At 41.1% G+C, this 26,228-nt stretch overlaps 1 protein-coding gene across 2 annotated transcripts in view; it reads left to right on the top strand.

Moving 5' to 3' along the window:
- The first annotated feature begins 11,983 nt into the window (after positions 1-11,983).
- LOC116277830 (antigen WC1.1-like) overlaps positions 11,984-26,228 on the top strand; it is a 61,790-nt gene continuing 47,545 nt past the window's right edge. For both annotated transcript variants that reach the window (XM_072954623.1, XM_072954624.1), the window contains exons 1-4: positions 11,984-12,056; positions 18,977-19,297; positions 23,121-23,429; positions 23,522-23,839. In XM_072954623.1, coding sequence (XP_072810724.1) covers positions 11,984-12,056; positions 18,977-19,297; positions 23,121-23,429; positions 23,522-23,839 — 1,021 coding nt within the window. The remainder of the gene's footprint in view (positions 12,057-18,976; positions 19,298-23,120; positions 23,430-23,521; positions 23,840-26,228) is intronic.

The raw sequence follows: 26,228 nt of genomic DNA, 5'->3' as shown, positions 1-26,228 counted from the left end.
CTCCCCTCCGTTTTATCTCCCTGTCTTTTCTGAAGAAGTAACCATTATCCCGCTTTTTACAAAATTCCTCTGCTTCCCTAAACAATAGTGTGCTCATTTTCGAGTTTTCTGAAAATGATGCCATTCTGTTGTAGTTTTCTGGGATTTGCTTGTATTCATTTCACATTGTATTTCTGTTTCTGGCTTTCTATTTGGTTTCATTTATCTTTTGTCTGTCCCTGTGCCAATACCAGCTGCCTTAATAATCTAACTACGTCAGAAGCGTTTGTCTCCTTCTGAGGGAGTCCTCTCCCCCCGTTGATTCATGCTGAGTTAACAAAAATCCTGAGCCTTTGCTCTTACATATATTTATGTATGTACATATATATGAATATTATATATCTATATATGTATATATTTAAAGAATTTATTAAGTTCCGTGAGAAAGCCTATTGAAATATTAATTGGGATTGCATTTAATCTGTGGATGAATTTGGAGAGGAGGTAGCATCTTTATGATGATTATTCTGTTCCATGAAACTTGTATAAATATCTTTCAATTTATTTAAATCCTTATTATTGTTTTAATGGAAAGTTTTATATTGTTAGATTTGCTTCTAGGTACTTGTTTGCTATTATAAATTACATCTTTATTAAATTATACATTAAAATGGTTGTTTTTTGTATATGAAGATGCAATAGATTTTTTTTTGTATAATGATTTTATATCCAATTGCCAAATTCTCTTACAAATTCAGTAGGTTTAGTTAATCTGGTAATAGATTCTGAAGGATTTTCTACAATCGTAGTTAATTATAACATATAAAATCAGTGGTCTTTTTCTTTCTCTCCAATACTTGTAACTTCTATTGTATCTTTTTCTCATGCTGTGCAATCAATAACATCCAACACAATTTTGAATAAAAGAGTTTGTTCTCGCTTGTGTATGCAATGTTTCTAACTTTTTACTGGTAAAAAAATTTTTGCTGTAATTTTTTTGTAAAAACAATTTATCACTTTACAAAAGCTTCTGTTTTCCTTACTTGCTTTCTTTTATAAAAAATGTAATTATATTAAAAAACATGAACGTGTGTTGAATTTTTTAGAAATCTTCAGATAAATATAAATTACAACTAATTATTACAATCTGTTTTATTCCAAAGTTCTAGTCATTTTGAGATTTTAGAAATTATATTGAAGCTAACATCAATGAACAATACAATTACTGTTGATTTTCCAAATGTGTCAGAGAAACGTGGCATTTAAAATTTTACTCAGACTGAGTAAATGGGCTAACTTTGTAGTCTACGTAATTTGTGCTAATGAGGAAGACTAAGAAAACTATTTTATAAAGACATTAATTATTTAAATTACTAAATTTAAGTATTAATTAAAACTATTTAAACACCTGCATGAACACACATCTATATATACTTACATATTCTTAAATAATGGCAAAGGTAATGACTTACTGTATCTCTAAGGCAAGTATGAGTAATTTAGGAAGATTCGTGTAATCTAGGTTATAGGAAAGAAAAATCCGAAGTCTTGCATAAGCTACAATGCTACATTTGCATTTTTATTTTCTAATGTAGGAAAAATCAGGCAGAACGTATATAGAAATATTGTACGTCTAAAATTCATGTATCAATTTACTTTGATCCAAGTGAACTTGGATAAAAATTTTATTCTCACATTTATTTTTACCATCATAACTTCTTTTTTTTTGGTTTTAAGATCTTAGGACAGAAAGTTTTAAAATATCTTTCAATTTGTAATAATATATTTGAAAGGAATTTAGATCTGGATTTTTTTTTTGGAGGGGGTAATTAGGTTTATTTATTTATTTATTTTAAGAGGAGGTACTGGGGATTGAACCCAGGACCTTGTGTATGCTAGGCATGCACACCACTACTGACCTATACCCTCCCCCCAGTACCCCTATCTTGTTCTCTATATCTGTGATTCTATTTCTGTTTTCAATTTATCCATTTTTTTCCCTCTAGAAATATGTAACTGCTGTAGATGCTGCTGCTTTTTTTTTTTAATTGAAGTACCATCAGTTACAATGTGTCACTTTCTGGTGTACAGCACAATGTCCCAGTCATGCATATACATACATATATTCATTTTCAAAATTTTTTTCATTAAAGGTTATTTCAAGATGTTGAGCATAGTTCCCTGTGCTCTACAGCAGAAACTTTAAAAAAATCTATTTTTATATATAGTGGCTAACATTTGTAAATCTCAAACTCCCAAATTTATCCCTTCCCATCCCCTTTCCCCAGTAACCATAAGATTGTTTACTATGTCTGAGTCTGTTTCTGTTTTGTAGATGAGTTCATAGTGTCCTTTTTTAAATTTGTTTTCTTTTTTTCAGATTCCACATATGAGTGATAACATATGGTATTTTTCTTTCTCTTTCTGTCTTACTTCACTTAGAATGACAATCTCTAGGTCCATACATGTTGCTGCAAATGGCATTATTTCATTCTTTTTTGTGGCTGAATAGTATTCCATTGTATAAATATACCACAGCTTCTTTCTCTAGTTCAGATGCTGCTTCTGAATCAAAAGGCTGGAGTTCCCTTGGGGTCCTGAAATCATAGGTTTTCTATTCATTATTTTTCTTTTTTAAAATCTTTATTGTTCAGAGTATTTGCCATTTAAAAAAATTCAGTATCTTTCAGTGTTCTTAGGCATTCACGCAGGAAAACAGACTCTCAGTTGTTCAAACAATAGATGAAAATTATTAAAGTTTGGTCACATTAGCCATTACACGGCAGCCTTGTATTTCAAAGAAAAGAAAAGAAAAGAAATAGTTCAATGAGAGGAAAAAACCCCCATCTACAGTCTCAGGATAAAATCATCAAACAGCTTGTCCTAGGATTTCTAGCAAGTCACGCATTTATTCTACACTTTAAGGCAGTGGGTCCCTTGTCTTAAGGAAAGGCTGCCACCTAGAGCCATGCCTTTTGTTCTCTAAGCTTTATTCTGGTAAAAGGCTCCTAATAATCTGGGGACACATCCTCTGATCCTTGCTGGATGGCTTAATCTCAAATGTCACACGAAAATGAAACTGCCTCCAGCTCAGGCAATTTGTATCTAACTTGACAATGTTTTCAAATAATTTTGAAAATTTTCAAGAGGACAGAGTGTAAATACTCTTCCTTTGAATTTGACTACACAGGCTTCAAAAAATTTATGTGTGAACAACATTTGGCAGGTGCCACTATGCTGAAAAACGATTGCTACCATCACTATCACATATTTGAAGTTCTCTTACTCGCTGAAGGTTCTCAAAGCCAAAGTAATTCTACATTTTTTGGACCACATTAAAGGTAAGCACAAGTCAGACAGGCTCCAAACTCAAAAGATGTAATCACTTGGAGTCATTATCCTCTGACTTTCATCTCTTCTCAGTTGAATCAACCAGCTCAAGGCACTGGAGTTTAGTTTCAGTGAGAACCAATTAATTGCAATCTCTTTGTTTGAATAAATGGTCCGATAGAAGAAGAAAACATCATACGGAGATGATCCAGTAGGAGGAGGAACAGCTCTAGGGAGTCCAAATTATTTGCTCCCGCCAACTCCGGACCAACAGCAGATGGCGCCAAACGACCTTAGTAGCAACAGATCGCTCTGTTACCACCTCCTCGACCATCTTCGGATTCACACTCGTTTATACAGGATTGCTGGGAGTGATGGATGACAGCATAGACTCGGGAGTCAGACAGACTGGCTTTACAATACTGCATCTGTCCCCAGAACCTCCATTATAAACAAACAAACAAATACCGCATTTGCTAGCTGAGTGACCTTGGATGAGTTTTTAACTTGGTTTTTCTCTTTATAGCATAGGGATGTTAGTAAAAACTCTGTCTCATGGGATTGTTGTGAAAATTACATGAATTATCACATATAATCACAGGCAATATTTCCTTGTGCATATTAGCTTCCCAAGTGTTATTTGTTAATGGGTACACAATATAAAAAGAGATAGGTTGAGACATCAAAAGCATCAAATTTAGGAGGGAAATAAAAGTGTAAGTTTTTGTATTTGATTACAATTACATTGTTATCAGAATAAAATTGACCGTTATATATATAAGATGCTTTTTGTAAGCCTCATGGTGATCAAAAAGTAAAAACCCACAGTAGACACACAGAAGTTAAAGGGAAGGGAGTCAAAGCATACCGTTATCCAAAATGATCAGTTCACAAAGGAAGATCACAAAAGAGGAAGAAAGAAACAAGGGAACTAAAAACATAAAGCAAGAAACCAGTAGGATGATATTAGCAAAGCCTTTCCAGCCACTCTGCCTTCTAACCTTTGGAAAGCAGTGCAGGTCCATTGTCAAAAAGAACCCAAACTTCTTACAGTTGATCCTAAGTGTCTGCGAAATCCACAGGACGAAGCAAGCCAGTTATTAACTTTTCTATAAAATTGCATTTGTCTCTGCAGTCTTACTTGGGTGGGTGCCTAGATGTCCCTGTTTTTTTGATCCTCTTCCCTATTTCCTTTTTTTTTTAAACTTTTTTTATTGAGTTATAGTCATTTTACAATGTTGTGTCAAATTCCAGTGTAGAGCACAATTTTTCAGTTATACATGAACATACATACATTCATCGTCACATTCTCTTTTGCTGTGAGCCACCACAGGATCTTGTATATATTTCCGTGTGCTACGCAGTACAATCTTGTTTATTTATTCTACGTTTTGAAATCCCAGTCGCTTCCCACCATCCGTCCCCCTGGCAACCACAAGTTTGTATTCTATGTCTATGAGTCTGTTTCTGTTTTGTGTTTATGTTTTTTTGTTCTTTTTTTAGATTCCACATATGAGCGATCTCATATGGTATTTTTCTTTCTCTTTCTGGCTTACTACACTTAGAATGACATTCTCCAGTAACACCCATGTTGCTGCAAATGGCATTACGTTGTCGGTTTTTATGGCTGAATACTACTCCATTGTATAAATATACCACATCTTCTTTATTCAGTCATCTGTTGATGGACATTTGGGCTGTTTCCATGTCTTGGCTGTTGTAAATAGTGCTGCTATGAACATTGGGGTGCAGGTGTCATTTTGAAGTAGGGTTCCTTCTGGATATATGCCCAGGAGCGGGTCCCCTATTTCCTTTTGATTTCTTTCCTTCCATTCTCACAGTTAAGGCTGCATTCTGCTACTCTACCTGAGCTAATGTAGTTACATGTAGTAACAAGTTTGTTGATGAATATTTAACGTCACTTTTGAATGACTGATTTCTTTCCACTTCGGGACAGCTGCTATGAGTTACAGGTCGGGGAGGACCAGGCTTCCTGGGCCACCGAGCCTCCTGGGAATATAGCTCCCCCAAATCTGTTCGGCACACATGTACCCTGCCTTTGCATCCTGACCTTTCTGCTTCTCTTCTAACTGTTGAGTTGCCCTTAAGCATCCTTCAAGATCGGCTGAAGAGGGCTCTCCTTCGGCAAAGTGAAAGACAAATTAAGCTGTTTCTTTGTTTAAACGCAGAAACTCTTTCCGCACCTCATCTCCTTCCCTACGTCACAAAGCAGTGGCGCAGTTCTTTTTTAACAGCAAATTTTCTTCCTGTTATATTCCTGTGTGGTTTTAAGTGAAAAGCCACCAAATGATGTTCTATATAAAGATCTTGTCTCCTCTGTTGGTTTGATTAAGACTTAATAAGAAGCCACACGGTCTCCACCTGTTCGTATGTTGTGGTTGTTCTTGTGTATCTCCTGAGACAGAGATCTGCGGTGTTTGTGGTCACACGTTTCTTGCTGATAAGCTGCTTGTTTTTGAAAATCAAAATTTCCCTTATTAATTGCTGAAACCTTATTCCTTTGAAACAAAAATACCAGTTACCTAAATAATGTCCTCAAAAATACTATTTCACTTAAGATAATTTCTCTTAAGTGTCTAGCACAGCGCCACCCAGTCATTCAATAGACAGTAGTTGAGCATCTGTTAAGTTGTGGATGTTGTTAATAAAGACACTCTCCTTGAAACCTAGTTTGGGAGATTACGTGGCACATACAGAAATGAGTTAAAAATCTCAGGCACCCTGGTCGCAGTGCCTGGGAGGCAGAGTGGGGGAACAAAGAAGGTATGTAGGCACAGGTCTTACTCCAGTCTTGGGCCCGAGCAGGGTCTCAGCAGATGCCCGCAGCCTGCAGGGCTCTTAGCTGGCATGTCCAGGTGGGGACTCAGCGATAAGGAATAGAGAAGCTGTTCACAGACTTCTTAGCTCTTAGAGGGAAGAACACATTTTGCTGCATTCTCAGTGTTTCTGTCTGCAGGCAGGACTAAGCTGCACCAAAGCTCCACGTGCAACAGAACATCAGCGTGGAGAGTCAGGTACCCTGTACAGGTGCCATTTGGAACACACAGTTTCCAGGCAGGAAAGATTGGGACTAGAGAATCATACTTGGGCTTTTTCCTGCCTCCACTCAGAAGTGACGCGTGACACCCACTGACATTTCATTGGCCAGAACTAGTCTAGGAAAATAAGTAATCGATGAGTGTTACTGTCTATGTCACACCCTTCAATAAAACTTTGACAGTGATGCTGTCAGCTTTTCCTTGCCTTGGGGAAGCTTCTGAATTCAGATCTGTGCAGAAATTGAATGGGATCTGACCCTCCCCAGAGTGGAATTTGAAGACATTTTATATTTGATTCCTGTGGCTCGTGTGTCTCTGACTCCCTTACCTCCACTTCAGTCTGTGCTAAGTGTGGTTAGTCAGGTCTGTGTCTCCCGTGTTCCCCACCTCCCTTGTCCCCCAGTAGTTACTAACTGCAGGGTTATTTTCATCCTTTGTTAGTGCATTCATCTCATTAACTTATGCAGTATTTCTTGAGCTCTGACTATGTGCCTTTAGGGGGCCTAAAAGAGACACTGAAGAATGACACAGTCCTTGTTCTCAGTAAGCTTCCAGGAGACAGTAAGCAAGTTTGTGCAAATTAAATAGACAAAGCAGTAATTTTGAGCCATAGGAATCAGACAGAGCTTCACAGAGGTGACAGCTCTGTGTGTTTATAAACATGGGGGATTTGGGAATTGCCTGTCTGTAGTGGGCTTGCAATCATGTCCTGTAGAATTCAAATATGTAAAAATGTAGTATTCTCTATTTTATAACTGATTTCATCTTGCTCACTAGCAAGGGGTGTTCGTGTGGATTAAAAACTTTCATAAAGTTGACTCAGGCTCTTCCATTTAAAATGTGTTCATTCTTCAACTTAGCTTAGGTTCAGTGTGGTAAGTACTTTGTCAGTTCTAGGTTCAAAATCCCTGTTGTGTTTTGTTTTCCTCTTTCAGGAGGCATCTCTCGGTTTCTCCTCCCAAAGATGGTGTCTGGGTTGAGGGAAATTCTTACCACCCTCATGGCAGTGGGGAAGGGTCCTTGGTCTGTATGATTTCCACTTAATACCTACTTGTCTTTGATTTAGTCGCTTTGCCCTTTTGTGGCTTCTGGGCATCACGTGCTTGACCTGTGGAGAAATAAACCAGGCCAATTCAGTGCCAAGCTCTTTGCTAGATGTTGCCAGTCACAGACTGCAAAGGACCAAAGCGAGATGATGGTCTGGACCTCAGCCAGCTCATGATGTTGCTCTTTCATGCACTTGTGAAGAAGCTGGTCTTTGGTAAAGGAGAATTTACTAACCCCTGTACCCCCCACACAAGGAACTCAGATTGGTGAGGTGGATCTCCAGTGTTTTGGTGAAAGAAGTCAATTAATGATTTCCTTTTACTGTTGTACAGATCTTTTTTAATTCACAAGGGATGTTTCGTATCTTGGTCTCTATGTTTCTGATAGGTCCCGAGGAACTACCCCTCAAGCAAGGATGTTGAATTACTCACTTCCCCAGAAAAGAGATTATGACTTAACCTCTCAAACCTCCACTTTCTCATGGTAAATTGGGAATACTAATGCTACATTACAATATTGCTGTAACACATTGTACAGTGTTACAATCCACAAAGCCAATTGAGCAGTTATCCTCAGTAACAGAACAGAACTCTGTCTGCTGTTTACCCCTGCACTTGTCATTCAACAAAGAAGCTGCTGAACTAAAATTTTGTATGACAAAATTTTCTTCCTGTTACAGTCGTGTGTGGTTTTAATTCAAAAGGTGCCAAGTGATAAATATATAAACATCCTACCCACTTGGCCATATCTGATTAAGATCAGAGTATGAGGCTTCAAGGTCTTCACCTGTCAGTATGTCGTGGTCTGTCTTCTGTATCTTCAGATACACAAAGAAACTTGGAGCCTCTATGAATTTTGAGAACAGGCTGTATCAGCAGTGATCTGGGAATGGGGCTGTTTGCTTCTGGAAATTGGAATCTACTGCGTTCGTTGCAGAAACATGTTGCATTGAACCATTCACAGCTCATATCTTTAGTATTTAGGGCATCTTTCTCCACCCACCCCAGGAATCACAGGAATCTAGAATGTGAGATTAAATTCTGTTATGTCAAGCCTTGACTTGGGCTGGTCTTTTAAAACTAGTAATTTTCTTCTTGGGACCCCAAGATCCTATTTTTCAGGGCTAGAGTTGAATGATGATTCTTTCTCTTTATTTCTTGTAAGAACAATCTTGTTCTCTCTGGAAGCATCATCCAATGACTAGCTGAAAGGGATATTTCACATATAATGAAATGCAATAAAGGGAAAGGGATTAAGCATGTTTAAAAAGCCCTTTATTTAAAGCTATTGTGTCTATTTGTCTATGTACCTGTCTATCATCTGTCACCATCACTGTCAATCCATCATCATGTCTATCTAATCTATTTCTGTAGTGTCTATCTTTTATAGTTCAAACCATGAAACTCATGATGGTCTTCATTGAGAGACCATCTTAAGATGTTTAAATATGAAATAGATATTAATTGCGATCTTTAAAAAACACCAAGCAATTAAATTTTACTTGACTCCAGCATCCAGGAGTTTGTCATTCGCAGCTCTGCCACCTCGTGGCGATCCTATGAATTGCACACTTGCAAAGTGGAACCTCTGATGCCATTAGACAAGCAGCAGCCACATCCCATAGAAGCTGATGTCTTCACGGCTGGACAAGTCCACTGACACAGTGAGTGGAGTACATTTTGACCTTGAACTTCCTCTGGAAAAAGTAATTGTTTAAGTATTTGAAACTCATACGTCTAGAACCCACCAAAGACTATGTAAATGTTCACCTCTGTTTGAGCCGAGGGCCGAGCACACAGTGAGCCCGGAGGTTGGGGAAGTCAGCACACAGGAGTCTGCTTTGCCCGAAACACCCCCACCCTAGCCACGCCGGGACGAGGGAGTGACCGAGACCTGGGATGAAAGATGGGTTTCTTTTTTCTTTTCCTCCTTCAAGAAGGTTGAGTGATTCAGAGAATAGAAAGATTTCTAGACACCACATGTCAATATCGTAAAAAAATAATTTGGTATTTTTGCCATCTGACCAATGAAAAATTCCTTTTCTACAAATACAATAATAATTCCCATTCTGGATATCAATGACAAGTAAGTAATCTGATATGTGGACAAAATATACGGGAAAAGATTTTTAACGTAACATCAATTACATAAAAGCGAGGATGTAAGATTTTCCTTTCCATCTTCCTCCTTATCCTTATTCTTTGCTTTCTTTCCTTCTGATAACGGTTGATAAATTATTACCATTAAGGAAGTTAACTGTTAATATGTTCTTATTTTCAAAAGGATATAGGATATCTACCAACTGCAACTTTTCATAATATAATATAAATTTTAAATCAGAATACCATTTTTATTAATTTACAATGGGAGCTGCAACTGTCAGATGGGCTGGCTCTTACCTAAGTGTGACCAAAGCATCTTCTAACTCTAACTCCCAAGGGTGGAGGAGGGGATGGTATGAAATGATTGAAAACCTACTTAATGAACAGGGGAAGGTGGATATTTAGTTGTAAAGTTTAATGGCTTCAGGCTCTGCAAGCTGACAAACTCATCTTCCCAACAAAGATGCATGTACTTTCCAGTCCAATGGGACAATATCATATGATTTTCAGGAGAACCATCATACTGGCCAGTGAAGGCATTCTCTTTCAATAACGCTGCACAAGCAACTCCACTTTTTGCCTTTGGTAGCCCTGTTATGCGTCTGGAGTGAAATGTTAGAGCTGAGATTCCACTTAGGTGTCAGAGTGTAATAGATATGATGTTCTGAAACCTGACTACTAAACACAGAAATATATTAGACTTGGTTTGTGGCACTTGGCCCCTTTCAGCAGATTATTGCTATAAAAGGATCGTACTGTCAAAAGAGGAGGATTTTTGTGAAGGAGGATTCGGGCACCTTCCTTGCTGAGTGCTGAAGCCAGAGATTTTTCATCACGGTACCCAGTCCAGGGCAGGCAACCTCTGCCCAAAAGGAACTCCAATCCCCAGTCCCCTCAGAGAAACCTGAGGCTGGACGGCGAGGTTAGAAGCTGGCCTTGCAGGGAGAGCCAGCCTGCGGCCTGGCCTCCTCCGTCCCTATTCCCAGGCCTCCCAAAGCCAGGCCCCGGCCTATGAGAGGCTGCTGCAGCCCTGCCTGTGTGTCTCTGTTTCCTATAAACCAGCATCGCTCAAACCTTGACGTGCTTAAGAATAACCCTGAAAGTTTGTGACACAGACTCTGAGTTACTAGGCCTGGGTTTGGCCTGAGAACGTTCATTTCTAACGAGCTCCAGGGCAATGCGGATGCTGTGGGAGGAGCGTACTTCGAGGAGCCCTGGTCTAAGCTGCACCCTGACTGCCGCAGGAAACAGCAGGCCCCCATCACCCCCAGGCCCAGAGTTGCTCACTGGCTGTCCTCTCTGGGGAGGAAGACTTGGGAAGGGGCTGATGCAGGTTTTGAAACAGGCTGGGCTCCATTTGGGCAGGGAATTCCTGGTTCTGAGAAGGCAGGGGTGGTCTAGAAGGGGGAAGGCATGGACTCTGTGTGGGCATGCCGCTCCGCCCTGGACCCCTCTCCCTGCTTAAGGGGCTGGCTGGGCGACCTCTAATGTGCAGGGCCCAGGGCTGGAGCCTCTTGGACTGAGTCTATGGGAAGTTCCCCCTGGACATACTGCAATCACCGCATGGAGCCTGTGTTTTACAGGAAGAAAAATGGTAAAGCCAACTGGCTCAGGCCCCTGAGCCCCAGCCCGGCCCCTAGGGCAGGACTGCTGGACTGGGCAGCTGCAGAGAGGGAGGAGATCGGGTCTGAAAATACTCTGTAGACTGCACCCCCATCTCACCCGGGAGAGGGAGCATGTACTCCCGGGACATGTGAGTGCTGGACAGAGTGGCCCTACGAGCTGAGTAAGATTCCCGATGGGGAAACGTTATGTTCTGTCAAAGCCCCTTGTTCTCTTGAGCCCCTCTGTTCCCCAGGACCCAGTCTCCAGATCATTCTGAGAAGTGGGGAAGGGCCAACACTCTCACCTGCCCAACGTGGTGGTTCCCACCTCATCCCCTCCATGTTCACCTGTGATCTCCTGTGCTTCTGGTCCTCATTTTCTGCTGGCCTGATAATTATTCTTGTATTTCAAGCCTTCACGTGCTTCTCTGGCTATGAGCTCAGTCACAGGGATGAACAGTGCTTGATTCCACGCGCCAACCGATTCCCACAACCTGACCCTGAGACATCTCACAGTCTGCGGTGATCAGCCAGGACGATCGGGGGAGAGAAAGCCACACATGCTTGTTGATGCAGCTTTTCTATGCCAGCCCCGGTCCCGGGGGCCTGATTCTCAGGGACCTACAGAAGCATAAGGGCAAAGGACCGTGTTGCTCTTATAAGGAGATGTTGAAGAGTCAGAAGCTAATTGGTGAGATGAAGCCTCCGATAGCATCTGAAATGGTAAAATGAGCCTCTATTGGCTGTCAGGAGGGAGGATGTGAGGGGACGGGTCTATATAGACCTGTGTCAGTGGCCTGATGCCTCATCGCAGGGGTAACTGTGCAGCTGGGACTGTGCTGTTGATGACATGGCGGTCAAGATGGCTCTGAATGGATATCTCTTCCTTCAGGGACTCTGTTTTGTCCTCCTCAGCATCATGGTCGGGGGTCAAGGTAAGTGCCGTCCCCCTTTCCTGGGTCAACAGCAGGGGGTGGACACCTTGGTGAAGGGAGGGGTCCCTGGAGCTGTAGACCGAGTGTTCTTGACCGAGAAGGCACCACGCTGACTGTGCATATTAGTTCCTCTCCCGTGGAGGGTTGACTGGTCGTAGCAGCAGGTTATGCAGAGAAATGAATTTGGTCTGGACTGAGGTGGGTCAGTTTCAGTCCCCTCCACTGTCTCCCTTGTTTTCAGGGAGCATCTGCTGAGTCCCCGTGGGCCCCAGTGTGTGAAGGTCCAGCGAGTGACCTCTGCTGGGACTCCGGGCTGTTCCCCACACACTCCTGCTGTGTAGAGGACTGCCCCGTGGTATTTCCATGTTTTGTGCATTTGCGCTCCCTTAGGCTCTGTGCTTGTGCGTGTGTGTGTGTGTCTGTGTCTGTGTGTAGGGTGTGTGAGGTGTGTGAGAGGAACGGGACTGCCGAGAAGGGACTGAGTCAGTTGGTCTGTGAAACACCCGGTGCCCGCACGGTTGGGTGTCATGTCAGCTGCACGTACCCAGATCGTAGATAATCTCGCACCTGCCTGCCCCTCTCTGGTTCCTCTCCTTCACCCCCACGGCCTCCCCTCTGCTTGTTGAATGCCTGCCCAGCACTGGCTCTGGGAGGGGTCCTGCCTCCCAGCCTCACTTACTCCTTCCAGGGTCCCTTGTAGGTCAGAGGACCCTGCAGCCAATGGTGGGGACGTCTTGTTTATAGAGATTAGCTGATGCACAACCCCACTTATGTACAGTTCTCGAGTCCCTGCCTTGGTGCCCAGGGACTGTGTCCTGCTCTGCCTGACCGGTCCTTTCCACTCCCTGGGATCCATAGTGAGGCCTGTTAGGTGCATGTCCTCCCATGCCCTGTTTTTTGTCTCCTTGTGAGTGGGTTTCCACTGAGGGAGAGGACAGCAGGCATCCGGGTTAGTGCTGCTGAAAATCTCGTCTTCAGCCTGGAGGACGCAGCTCTTCCAGGTTTGGGTGTTGGAGCAGCTGAGACCACATACACACTTGTCTCCTCTCAGTGCTCATTGTCGTCCCCTTAAACCTCAGTTCTCTTGGTCCCATAATTCGGCTTCGGAAACCCCATCCCCCCAAGTCTGTGCTCCGGCAGTGTTGACCAGATGCTGGTGAAGATTACCCTCCTGATGGCTCTCGCGTGCAGAGGTGGGTTTTGGTCCCATGAAATGGGGGGAGATAATGAGCATTCTGATACCAAGTCCCCGCCTCTTCCTCGGAAAACTGCAGGCAGTTTCCGCAGCAGTTCCTTGAGGAGCAGGAACATTTCACTGAAGCCAGCATTGTGTTCATTGTCTTCGACACAACACTGTTCAGACTTATTCTACCAAAAATTTATTCTGCTGCTTCATATAACATGGACTTGCTCCTTGTGAGATGTCGTCCTCGTCTCTCTGAACATTGGATGATCTGAGGTGGGCGCACATGACAGGGGTCTCCACCTTGGAACCCACGATGGGCACTGGCAAAAAATTACCCCTCCAAGCACAATGTGCACCATTAGACACAATAACATTGACCCTCAACATTAGAGAATTCAGGATATATTATTTTGTAACTTGTCCCTAAAATCAATAATATATTTTACGCATTTTTCTCTGCCACTAGCTATTCTTTTAAACACTAATGCATTTTATTGTAGTATTACAAAAATGTAGGATATTACAGGGATAATATTGAAATTTTTAATTGCCTCCAATTATTATTTTATGAATGAAACTCAATATGCTCAACTAATCATGCTGTGCTGAGCATTTTTGTTTTGAATTTTTTTGCTATTGTGGCAAAATCTGCTCTGAACTTCCCTGTAGTTAAATGTAAGCACCATCCAAGAGTGTTTCTCTTAATCACATTCTAAGATTGGAATTACTGGTTTATAGGCTAGGAATACTTTCAAGGCTTTTGACCCAGAGACTAATGTCTGTGAGAAATGTTTGCACTGAATTTTATTAGCTCTATTCTGTATCAGAATGTTAGTTTCCACATACCTTTCCCAGCTTCGTCTTTTTATCAAGCTTTTGCACCTTGGTAGTTTTGCAGGCAAAAGCTGGCATATATTAGCCAATTTAATCCTTCATTTGTGAATGACTTGCTCATGACATTCGTCCTTTATAACTGGGGACGTTTGCCATTCTTGTCATGATTCCTATTGCGGCTCCTTCTACTATGACTGCTGCTGCCGCCGCCCCCCAGACCCCACACCGCATTCCCTCACGCGGGCTCATCTCAGCGCCCAGCAAGGCTACAAGGCAGAATATATGTATCTTGAAAAGCGGATCAGAAAACTGAGGGAAAGCAAAGTGAAACCCCTTGCCTAAGGTGAGACAGGCGGAAGCAGTAGAGGCAAGGTTTGAACCCAGGCAGTTTGGGTCCAGAGTCCTTGTCCCTGTGTACAGTTCCATCTTCTAGGCTGACACTGTTTCCTTCAGCTGATTGGTTTCATTTTACCTTTTCTCTGTTTTTAGATCCATGGAAGTTTCTAATATTAACCGTCTATAAAAATTTCCCTTTTATGTTTCTGCTTTCGAAGCTTCATTAAGAATATTCTTTTCCATTTCAATTTAAATAAATTATTGTTATCTGTTGTATAAATATATTTAAATATATTACAACACTAATAACTGTGTAAGTTATTTTATATAGGTTATGAAGTTATATCTAACTTTACTTTGTTTTTACTATGTAATTCCTGACTTATGTCTTTTTCTTTTCTCACTGATTTCAATGCCACATAAAGAAACATGCTAAATGACACAATGGCATTTTCCAATCCTGCTTTTTGGAATTTATTTAGACTTTCATTCCACAAGTGTTCACCGATTTACAGATTGCCTCATGGGGTATTGAATTCCTAGCCTTTGCAGTTCACTAGGTGCTGGGGCCCCAGTGGTGATGAGTGAAGCGCTCCCTGGCCTGTAAAGCTAGTGAGGCTGGGCCCCAAGACAAGAATTTGGAATAAACTCTGGCAAGTGCCATCAGCAGGGACACCAGCAGCGTTTCTGAATCTAGCTGGGAGAAGCCAAGAAGCCTTCCTTAAAGTACAATTTAAGCGGAGGCCATGCATTCTGGAAATGAAGTTGTTTACTATTTACAATGTATGGTATCGTTAATAGTGTCTAATATATAAACCCATGTTTGCACACATGTTTCCTATAGGTCACTTTTATACAACATGATTTATTTTAAATAGTTTATTTCAACAATCAAATGCTGAGGCATATACACTAAGCCCCCATAACTATTATTCTGTCATGTTTTCCTTGTATTTGCAAAACCTTTGTCCTATATGTATATATTTTCTATTTTACAGCTTTATTGAAATACAATTTGTATATAATATTCTGTAAGTTGCATAATGTGATGATTTGAAATAGATGTATATTATGGAATGATATCTATCATATCACAGAGCTAGCTTTTTGTGTGAATTATGAGAACCTTTAAGATTGACTTTATTAGTAACATTCAAGTATAGAAGCCCATATTATGAACCTTAGTCACGTGTACATTACATCCCCAGGACTTATTATGTTATAGGTAGAAGTTAGTGCCGTGTAACCACTTTCACCCATTTTCCCCTCCACCAACCCTGCCCAGGCACCACCCATATACTCTGTTTCTATGAGTTCAGCTTCTTTTGGATTCCACACACAGATAAGGGAGATCAAACAGTATTTGTTTTTCTCTGTCTTGCTTATTTCATTTAGCATAAGGCCCTCAAGGTCCATCCATGTTGTCCCAAAGGCACAATTTCCTTCATTTTTACATGTATATCCATACCACCTACGCCTGTGTATACCTGTATCTAAATCTACAGATATACCTAGAAATCTCTCTCTATACATCAAGTATTTACCACATTTTCTTTACTCTTATAAATTGTCAATGAGCACTTAGGTTGTTTCCATTTCTTGGCTATTGTGAATAATGCTGCCGACCATGGGGGAGCAGGTTTCTCTTCAAGATCATGATTTCATTTTTTAAGGTATATACCAGACGTGGAAGTTCTGGATCACATGGTCGTTCTATTTTTTATTTTTTGAGAAATGTCCATACTTTTTTCCACAGAGGCTGTACCAATTTATATTCTCACCAACAGTGTACAAATTTCCCCTTTTCTCCACATGCTTGCCAACCACTGTTATCTGTTGTCTTTTTGACAAGAGCCATTGTAAGAGGGGTGAGGTGATAGCTTGTGATTTTGATTTGCTTTTTCCTGATAGTGAAGTTGAGCATGTTTTCATGTACCTGTTGCCATTTGTTTATCTTCTTTGGGAAAAATGTGTATTTATATCTATTGCCCATTTTACAATGAGATTATTTGTGGTTTTGTGTCTGTGTGTGTGTGTTTTTGCCATTGATGAGTTTCTCATATATATCGGATATTAACCTCTCTCAGACATGTAATTTGTAAGTGGTTTTTTCCATTCCATAGGTTGTCTTTTTATTTTGTGGATAGTTCCTTTTGCTCCACAGGAATTGTTTAGTTTGATGTGGTCTCACTGTTTATTTTGATTGTGTTGCTTGTGCTTTAGGTGTCATATCCAAAAAATTATTGACAAGACCCACGTGAAGAAATTTTTTTCCCAAGAGTTTTATAGTTTCAGGTCTTACAAGGATTCGAGTCTTTAGTGCATTTTGAGTTAACTTCGGGAGTAGTGTAAGATAGGGGTTCCAGTTGCATTCTTTTGCACGTAAATATCAGTTTTTCCCAACGCCATTGATTAGAAAGACAACCTTTTTCCATTGAGTATTCTTGGCTTGCTAGTCAGACATTAGTTGACCATATATGCACGGGTTAATTTCTGAGCCCTCATTCTCTGCTGTTGGTCTGTGTGTCTATCTTCATATCATTGCTCCATGGTTTGATTACAATAGTCATGGCGTATAGTTAGGAATCACAAATCCAGCTTTGGTTTTTGTTGTTGTTGTTTTCTCAAACATTGCCTTGACTATGTGAGGTCTTTCGTGGTTTGCAATGAATTTTAGTACTTTTTTTCTATTTCTGTGAAAAAGCCATTGGTCTTAATAATTTTACAAGAGGTGAAAGATCTTATAAAAAGTATAAGACTGATGGAAGAAATTGAGGAAGACACAAATCAATGGAAAGCTATCCCATGTTCATGAATTAGAAGATTTAATATTGTTAAAATATGCATCCCACCCAAAGCCATCTGTAAGTTCAATGTAATTCTTATCAAGTATTTTATTGCTCTTGATATAATTTTAATGAGATTATCCTCTTAATTTTTTTCCAGTGTTTCACTGTTAATGTATAGAAGTGCAAATGGTTTCTGTATGTTGATTTTGTCTCATACGACTTTGCTTAATTTGTCTATATGTTCTAACAGTTTTTATCTTAGTTGGAGTGTGAAGGTTTTCTACATATACCATCATGTCATCTACAGAGAGAATGTTAATTCTTCCCTTTCAATCTGGATGTTTTTATTTCTTTTTTTGCTTAATTGCTCTGGCTGAGACTTCCAGTACTATAAGAATGGAGTAAGAATGGAATAAGAGTAGGCACACTTGTCTCATTTCTGATCTTAGAGGAAAAGCTTTCAACCTTTCGCCATTGAGTGTGATGTTAACTCTGAGCTTCTCATATATGGTTTATATTATGCTGAGGTCTTATACTTTTTTACCTAATTTTTTGAGAGGTTTTTAAATTTAATTATATTAAAATTTGTCAGATGTTTTCCCCTGCATCTATTGAGATGATCATGAATTTTATCTTTCATTCTATTAATATAGTGTATCTCATATATTGACTTGCATGCTTAACCATCCTTGCATCCTAAGAATTAATCTCATTTGATCATGGTGTTTAATCCTTTTAATGTGGTGTTGAATTCAGTTGGCTAAATTTGTTGAAAAATTTTGCATTTATATTCATCAAGGACATTGGCTTATAACTTTCTTTCCTTGGAGTGTCCTTACATGGCTATGGTCTCAGGTTAATGCTGGCCATGTAAAATGACTTTGGAAGTGTCCGTTCTTCAGTCTTTGGAATAGTTTACAAAGGATAAGTATTATTTCCTCTTAAATATTGGGTAGAATTCACCATGGAAACACCTATTCTTGGCCTTTTCTTTTCTTGGGAGATGTCTAAGCACTGATTCAATCTCTTTCCTCATTATTGAGCTCTTTCAGTTTGCTGAGGCCTCCCTTAGTCCCTTGTCATGCGGATCTCTCCACACACAGCTGACAACGTGTTAGCTGGCTTCATCAGAGCAAGAGAGAGAGCAAGATAGGGCAACAAGGGAGAAACCAGAGTCGTTTTAAAAGCTAATCTCTTAAGTGACAACTCTTTACTTTTGCCAGATCCCATTTCTTAGATACATGTTATGAGGTACAGTCAAGTGTAGGGGGTCACACAGGGACATGGATACCCAGAGGAAGGCATACGAGGGATGTTTTAGAGGCAGCTTATCACAGTCCTCTGTTCCTAAGCTAGATGAGAATGCCACCGATGGGACAGAGAAAGAGAGGGAACCTTTCTCCCTGGCCTCATGGGCCATGAGCTGTAACTGAGACAGGGGGTCTGGGCCCCTGGTGGTCTTGGGCATGTCTCCTAGGAGGGCAGCATCCAGAGTCCTCAGATGGCCTGTCCTCGATGGTGTCCCTGGAGCTGGGCTCTACAGGCTTGAGAGAAATAATTGAGTGCATCCCTTCCCAGCTTCGTGTTCAGTGATGCCACACTGGTAGCTTAGAAATGAGCACTGTGGGAATATTTGCACCATAGAAATTAACAAATCCTATAGACCAGGCATCTTTTTTCCCCTTAGAGAGCTCTTTTTAAAATATTTGTACCACCGCATTGTCTCCTAAAATCTCTCCTGTGTCTTGTGTTCTATGTCTGTGTCTCTCTTGCAGCTCTGGAGCTGAGGCTGATGGATGGAGGCCACCGCTGTGAGGGGAGAGTGGAAGTGAAGCACCATGGAATATGGGGCACCGTGAACGGTTACCTCTGGGGCTTGCAGGATGCAGCTGTGGTGTGCAGACAGCTGGGATGCGGAGATGCTGTTGATGCTCCCACAGGGTCGTATTTTGGACCAGGGGTTGGCCCCATTTGGCTTCTCAGTGTTTCCTGTGTAGGCACAGAATCAGCTCTCAGTGACTGTTCTCACAATCCTATTAGAGACTACAGTAAGGCCAGCTTTTCCCACAATTGGGATGCTGGAGCAGTCTGCTCAGGTAAGACCTGTCCAGTGTGGGAGGGGACCCCCAGCAGGAAGAACCTCAGTCTCATTCCCAGAATAACTGTGAGCCTTCAGAGCACACCTGGGTGAAAACTCCAGTAACACAGTGCTTTCTTGAGGATTAGGTGCTCAAGGCAGCATAAGGGCTACTTGGCCCTGGGCAGTAAAGGCCCCAGACCTATGGATCCCTGGGCCCTCAGGGCTCTGTCATGTGTCGTAAGTGGCAGGGAGCTGAGGTCAAATGTTTCACACAGGTACAACTGCTGAGCTGGACCTCTGTGTCTTAGTCCATCAAGGTAGCTGTTTTGTGTTCTTTTTTGAGATGGTTGATCAGGTGCAGGTACAAGAGAGGGGCAGCAAATACAGTTAATTGTACTCCCGGGTCCTAGAGGGACAGAGTCACCAGATTCCATAAGGTAGATACGTGCGGGAGGCGCCAAGTGGGCAGACTCAGCCAAACACGGGGGACCAAAAGAGAGAGTGAAGCCCTGTGAACATGTGACAATATTGGGCGTCAGGGTGGAGTTACACAGGCAAAAGGGGTGAAGGGATTTCACTGGTGCATCTGAGCATCACTAGGTCACAGTCAGGGGAGGGAAGACAGGGGATTTGTGGTGGGGGTTAGTCTTTGCTCATTGCTGCTCCTGGTCACCTGGGTGGGGTGCTCACATCCTGTTTGTGGGGATGTTGAGGCAGCAGGAAAATATGAAATTCTAGAATCTACAGTGCAGTAGCTGGAGCAAAGCAAGTATCAATGGCAGTGAGGCCAAGAGAACCGGAAGTGACTCAGAGAAGTGCTCAGTCCTGTCTAAGTGTGTCTGACCGGAGCCAAGGTGGAGGCAGTAAAGACAGCAGTGAACCTAGAGTGTGAATGGGTGGTCACAGAATTTTGAAGAGGTGTTGCTAGTTCTTATCACTATGGTTGATGAGATGTCCAAGACACGAATCCCATCAGAATAGCTGGACTGGAGAAAGATCTGATGAGATATCACAGTGAATTCCCTAATACATGTGGTTGGGTCCTAGAAAAGGACCATGTAATCTGATGGGTTGATGGGATGGGGGAGCCTGAAGAACATTTGCAATAAGCCCTTAGCAGCCAGTGCCGATCAGCTCTTTTGTGTTCTGTTGGGGACGATCATTGGAAAAGTGATCTTTCCCAGTCTCACTTTCAGCAGACCTTTGATAATACTAGTTGAGGTCCGTAAAAAAAAGTCATTTCCATTTTTTAAAGCTAGTTTATTGAGGTGTGATTGACATACAAAAAGGTCTTCATAGTTAATGAATACTGCCTGTTGAGTTGGAGGTAAGTATACATCATGGAACCTGTTACCACGATCGACGCCATAAACCTATTCATCATCTCAAAAGTTTTATTTGTTCCTCTTTATTATTGTTATTATTAAAAATTATTTTCAAGGGGCATTTGAGTTACAGTTTGGAATTTTAAAAGAAAACTTGTTTTTTTTTTTAACATTTTAAGTCACGTTCCTTACTGTGACAATATCCTATTCATGGTTTTAACTGCAAATAAGCTTGTGGAAAGTCTACAGGAGGCCCCAGAATGGAGTGTGTGATGTCGGAACTCTGTGTGATATGAGCTTCCAATGTTGTCATTTTAAGAAAATTGAGGCTCCTGCTATTAATTCCAGTTAAGATACCCTCAAAATTATAAAGAGTGGGAAAGTGCGCTGACATTTAAATGTTGATTAGGAGTTTTACTCCCTGACTACCATGGCTCTAACTTAGGCTCTCCCATTTTTAGGAAATGTTTCAATTTTCTTCTATTAATCTCTATGTCACCAGTTTCTTCCCTCTAGTCTGTATTTTCTATATTTTCAGAACGTGTTTTAGTGGCGTGAAGGAAAGTCACAGTGGTGGCGACGTGGCGGAGACAGGAATAGAATAGCATGCCTTTTCAATATTCTAATTGAAATGGAACTTTTGGAATTTCTTTCTCTCGGTTTTAGGAATGGGGTATGGAAGAGAAATTTCAGCTTGTGTAGAGGATTGTTGGAAGTGAAGTGCTGTGTTCAGGAGAAATCCCTTGGTAGAAACCATGACCTGAGAAGAAAGTTGAGGATCTTGTATGAAATAAGGAGGTGACTTCAGGGGCTCAGGAGGGATTCTTGGGAGGGACTTCACAGCTTGGGAAGGACTGCAGTATTGAAGTGCAAACTGTTGAGGGGATGAAGATGCAACTGACTGCAGAGGGGGGAGGTCGAGGATCAGGCTCCTTGCTCCCTCGTGTGCTCACCCCAGCCTCTGCTTTACGCCCCTTCCTGCTCCCATTTCTCCCGTCCCCTCTTCCTTATCTTGATGTGGGAGTGGCTTCTGAGCTCTCTAATAGCTGGCATTGGAAGGTTGCATTTTTTGTTTGTTCTTTTTTTTTTTTTTGTGGGAAGTATTTTCAATATGGATTCTATTTCTTTAACAAATACAGGACTCCTTAAGGTTTTCCACTTTTTGTTATCAGATTTTGTTGAGTTGTGTTTTTCAAGTAATTAGTTTTCATGGACTCAGCCCATTTTACATACATTTTTCAAATTAGGATAAAATTTGTTCCTATCTCATCTCCCAATGGCATTCTTTATAGAAATAGGAAAAACAATCCTAAAACATGTTGATTAATTTTCATGCATACATGAATTTTCCTGTTTTCTTATCTTTATTGATTTTGAGTTTCATTTCATTGTCATCATGAAAGATACTTGGGGTAATTTTGATCCTGAATTTAAGACTTGTTTGTAACCTAGCACGTCACCTCTCCTGGAAAATATTCCATTGGTACCTGAGAAGAATGTATATTATTCTGTAGATAGGAATACAGAATTAGTCCAATGATGGTATTAAAATCAATTCCTATCACCCTTTAGCATTTTCTAAGACTCCTGTCTCAGAAGAAAAACCTCTAATAGGAAGTGATCTGCAAACTCAGTGGTCTAGTCAACTCCCACTGAGAACTCACGCTCTTTCAGGTTCCTTGACAAACCCTGGAAGTTCAAGAGAGGCGGCTAGGACCATCCTCTCTCTTTATGACTATCTGAGCTTTCTTAACTCATCTCCTTTTCCATTTAGGTCACTTAAGAAATTCTTGCAATTTGTTTTGCCATCAAGAATTCTCAGAAAAACAAAACGTGATGCCATAAAAATGAACTAGTTATAGTGTCTATTATTTCTTCTCTTGAGTGATCACCTGTCTACAGGTTGGCTTGCGTTCATGGATCCAGCCCTTGGGATTTTCCCCTAACCTAAGTCACTTGAGGATTAGCTCCTGGGAGAGAAAACGGATAAGAATATTAACCCCACAAGTCTCAGGAAAGCTTTCTAACTTTGTCTGGATGATGGGTCTCTACTCTCACAGCCCAGGTCCCTGTTCGTTGGTTCTGTTGTTCCTATCTCTGTACTCAAGTCTGAGTGCCCACATATCAAGCTCTGTAGGCCTCAGGCCCTAAATGAGAAATTCGCTTCTCCAACCAACGCTAACATGTACGCCCCGGGTCCTCAGCCACTCCAGATGATTTGTGTTGGGCCCTGTAGTTTCCAGGTCCCTAGATAAGGAATTCATGTTTCTAATGAACCTCAGAGTATACATTGTTGGGATTCAGCCATTCCAAACCGGCCCTGCAATCCTTCTGGATTTCTCTTCAGAAACTTGCTCATGAAAATGCAATTATGATAATAACCATCAAATTCTCTCTCTGTACACTACTGTTGCAAAATAAAAGCTTTCACGCCATTGCCCGTGACATGTGGTTTCAGCTGCCAGGCCGGGACCATGAGCACTCACTGAGTTTGTCATTGTTGCTTCCACTTAGGATTTGTGCGTCTGGCTGGAGGAGACAGACCCTGCTCAGGGCGAGTGGAAGTGCATCCTGGGGAACACTGGATTCCGGTGTCTGACGGGAACTTTACCTTCCTCGCAGCCCAGGTCATCTGTGCAGAGCTGGGCTGTGACAAGGCTGTGTCTGTCCTGGGACATGTGCCCTTCAGAGAGTCAGGTGGTCAGATCTGGGCTGAGGAGTTCAGGTGTACCGGGGAGGAGCCTGAGCTCTGGTCCTGCCCCAGGGTGCCCTGTCCAGGAGGAACCTGCTGCCACAGTGGAGCTGTTCAAGTTGTCTGTTCAGGTGAGATGCGGATCAGGACTCTAACCTCCCTGCACACCCTGGTCAGGTGAGGAAAACATGAGATTTTGCTGAGATCCTATCTTTTCTACCAGCATACTCAGAAGTGCGGCTCATGAACAATGGCACATCTCAGTGTGAGGGACAAGTGCAGATGAATATTTCTGGAGGATGGAGAGCGCTCTGTGCCTCCCACTGGACCATGGCCAATGCCCATGTTGTCTGTCGTCAACTTGGCTATGGAGTGGCCACCTCCACCCCCAGAGGAACATACTATGTTGAAGGAAGCAATCCGATCTGGAAAGCCCGATTTCACTGCTCGGGGGCTGAGTCCTTCTTGTGGAATTGCCCTGTGACTGCCATGGGTGCTCCTGACTGTGCCCACGGAAACACAGCCTCTGTGATCTGCTCAGGTGAGAGAGAGGGAGGGGCTGACTGGTACTCAGGATGCTCCTTGTGGAAAATGTCCCCAAGAGCGGAGAATGAGGGAAAAATGGCTTCAAAAGTTAGATATTTGATGGCAAAATAGTTCTTCTCATTGTACAATCATTTTCCAGGTCAGGGCAGGAAGTGTTAAGAGAAATAATGCTTTTAAAAATCAAAATCATTACTTAATTACATATAATCATGGAGAACAATGTGTGAGCAATAAGTGTATTTCTCAGTCGGGGCTTTTTCCCCCTCTGAACCATTTGAAAATTACTATGCACATCAGGTCCCTTTACTAAGTACCTTAGCATGTATTTCTTAAGTACAAAGACATTCATTCAAATTCAGGAAATTTTAATTTTACACAGTATTGTGAACTATTTGCTTCGAAATACATCTGCACCTGAAGCTGTCAGCTTTTTTCAGTTGTTGTTATTGTAGAAAGGTTTAAATTACAAGTTCAATATTTTTAATGAAATCAGGATTATCTATTGGTTCTTGTGTCATTATTTCAAGTGCTGTTTTTCAAAAAAATTTTCCACTTTAGCTAAATATGCAAAAGTCTTGGCAAAAGTGGAGTGACATCAGCATAGTAGTGTAAAATTCCCCTCCTTTTTGTGAATACTGGGGTACAGTTATTTTTTTAAATTAGAGTTTCCTCTGGATATATGCAAGAGTGGGATGGCTGGATCATAGAGTATGTTTATTTTCAGTTTTTAAAGGAATCTCCTTACGGTTATCCACAATGGCTGCACCAAACTACACTGCGACCAACAGTGTAGGAGGGTTCCCTTTTCTCCACGCCCTCCCCAGCATTACTCCATTGTGGACTTACTTAATGATGGTCATTCTGACTGGTGTGAGGTGATACCTTACTGTAGTTTTGATTTGCATTTCTCTGATAATTAGCAATAGGGAGCATTTTTTCATATGCCTATTGGCCATGTGTATGTCTTCCTTGGAGAATTGCTTGTTAAGATCTTCTGCCCATGTTTGGATTGGGTTGCTTTTTTTTTTTTTGTTATTAAGTTTTACGAGCTTGTATATTCTGGCAAATAAGCCCTTGTGAGTCACATCATGTTTAAATATTTTCTCCCATTTCAGAGGTTGTCTTTTTGTTCTGTTTATAGTTTCCTTTGCTTCACAAAAGCTTGTAAGTTTAATTAGATCCCACTTGTTTATTTTTGCTTTTATTTCCATTGCCTTGGTAGACTACCCTAGGAGAACATTGTTATGATTTATGTCAGATAATGTTTTGCCTATGTTTTCTTCTAGGAGTTCTATAATGTCTTGTCTTATGCTTAAGTCTTTAAGCCATTTTGAGTTGATTTTTGTGTATGGTGTGAGGAAGTGTTCATTACATGCAGCTGTGCAGCTTTCCCAGCACCACTTACTAAATAGCCTGTCTTTTCTCCATTGAATATTCTTGCCTCCTTTGTCAAAGATTAATTGATTGAAGGTGTGTGGGTTTATTTCTGGGCTCTCTGTTCTGTTCCATTGATCCATATGTCTGTTTTTGTGCCAATACCACACTGTTTTGATTATTGTATTTCTGTAGTAGTACTTGAAGTGTGGGCGGTTCATTCTTTCAGCCTTGTTCTTTTTCTTCAGTATTACTTCGGCAATTCCGGGTCTTTTGTAATTCTATATAAGTTTTAGAGTTATTTGTCCTAGTTCTGTGAAAAATGTTCTGGGTCACTTGATAGGGATAGCATTAAATCTGTAGATTGTGTTAGGTAATATGCCCATTTTAACAGTATTAATTCTTCTAATCCAAGAGCATGAGATATCTTTCCAATTCTTTAAGTCATCTTTAATTTCCTTAATCAATGTTTTGTAGTTCTCCATGTATAAGTCTTGAGAATAGGTGAAGAATTTATAACACAAAAAATAAGAAAAGAAATACCCCATTTAAAAGTGGGCAAAAAGTAAGAAAAACAGTTCCCAAGAAATGCTATAAAATGACCAATAAGTAAATTAAAAGATACTCAGCATCATTAGATATTAAGGAAATTCAAATTATAGTGTGAGGAGATATTGCTTAACAAATGAGAATGGCTAGAGTTAAAGGGGCGGACAGTCCCCAGTTTGGGCAAGGATGTGCACTAACTAGACCTCTAGTACATTGCTGATGATCATGTGAAAGAAAACAACCCCCTTGGAAAATGAATACTTTTTTTTAAAAAGGGTAAACGTATACTTACTGAGTTGCCCAGCAATTCTACTACACCCATAAGAGATGAAAACGTATACCCACAAAAAATTTAGGCAAGAAAGCTCATGGCATCTTTATTCACAGGAGCCAAAAATTATAAACCACTCAATTTTTATTAACAGAAGAATGGAAAACAAAGAATAGCAAAATCAAACAAT

This window comes from Vicugna pacos, chromosome 34 (genome assembly GCF_048564905.1).
Source record: "Vicugna pacos chromosome 34, VicPac4, whole genome shotgun sequence".
Taxonomy (NCBI): domain Eukaryota; kingdom Metazoa; phylum Chordata; class Mammalia; order Artiodactyla; family Camelidae; genus Vicugna; species Vicugna pacos.
The sequence above is the reverse complement of the archived record's forward strand: the minus strand, read 5'-3'. Positions and strand labels throughout refer to the sequence as shown.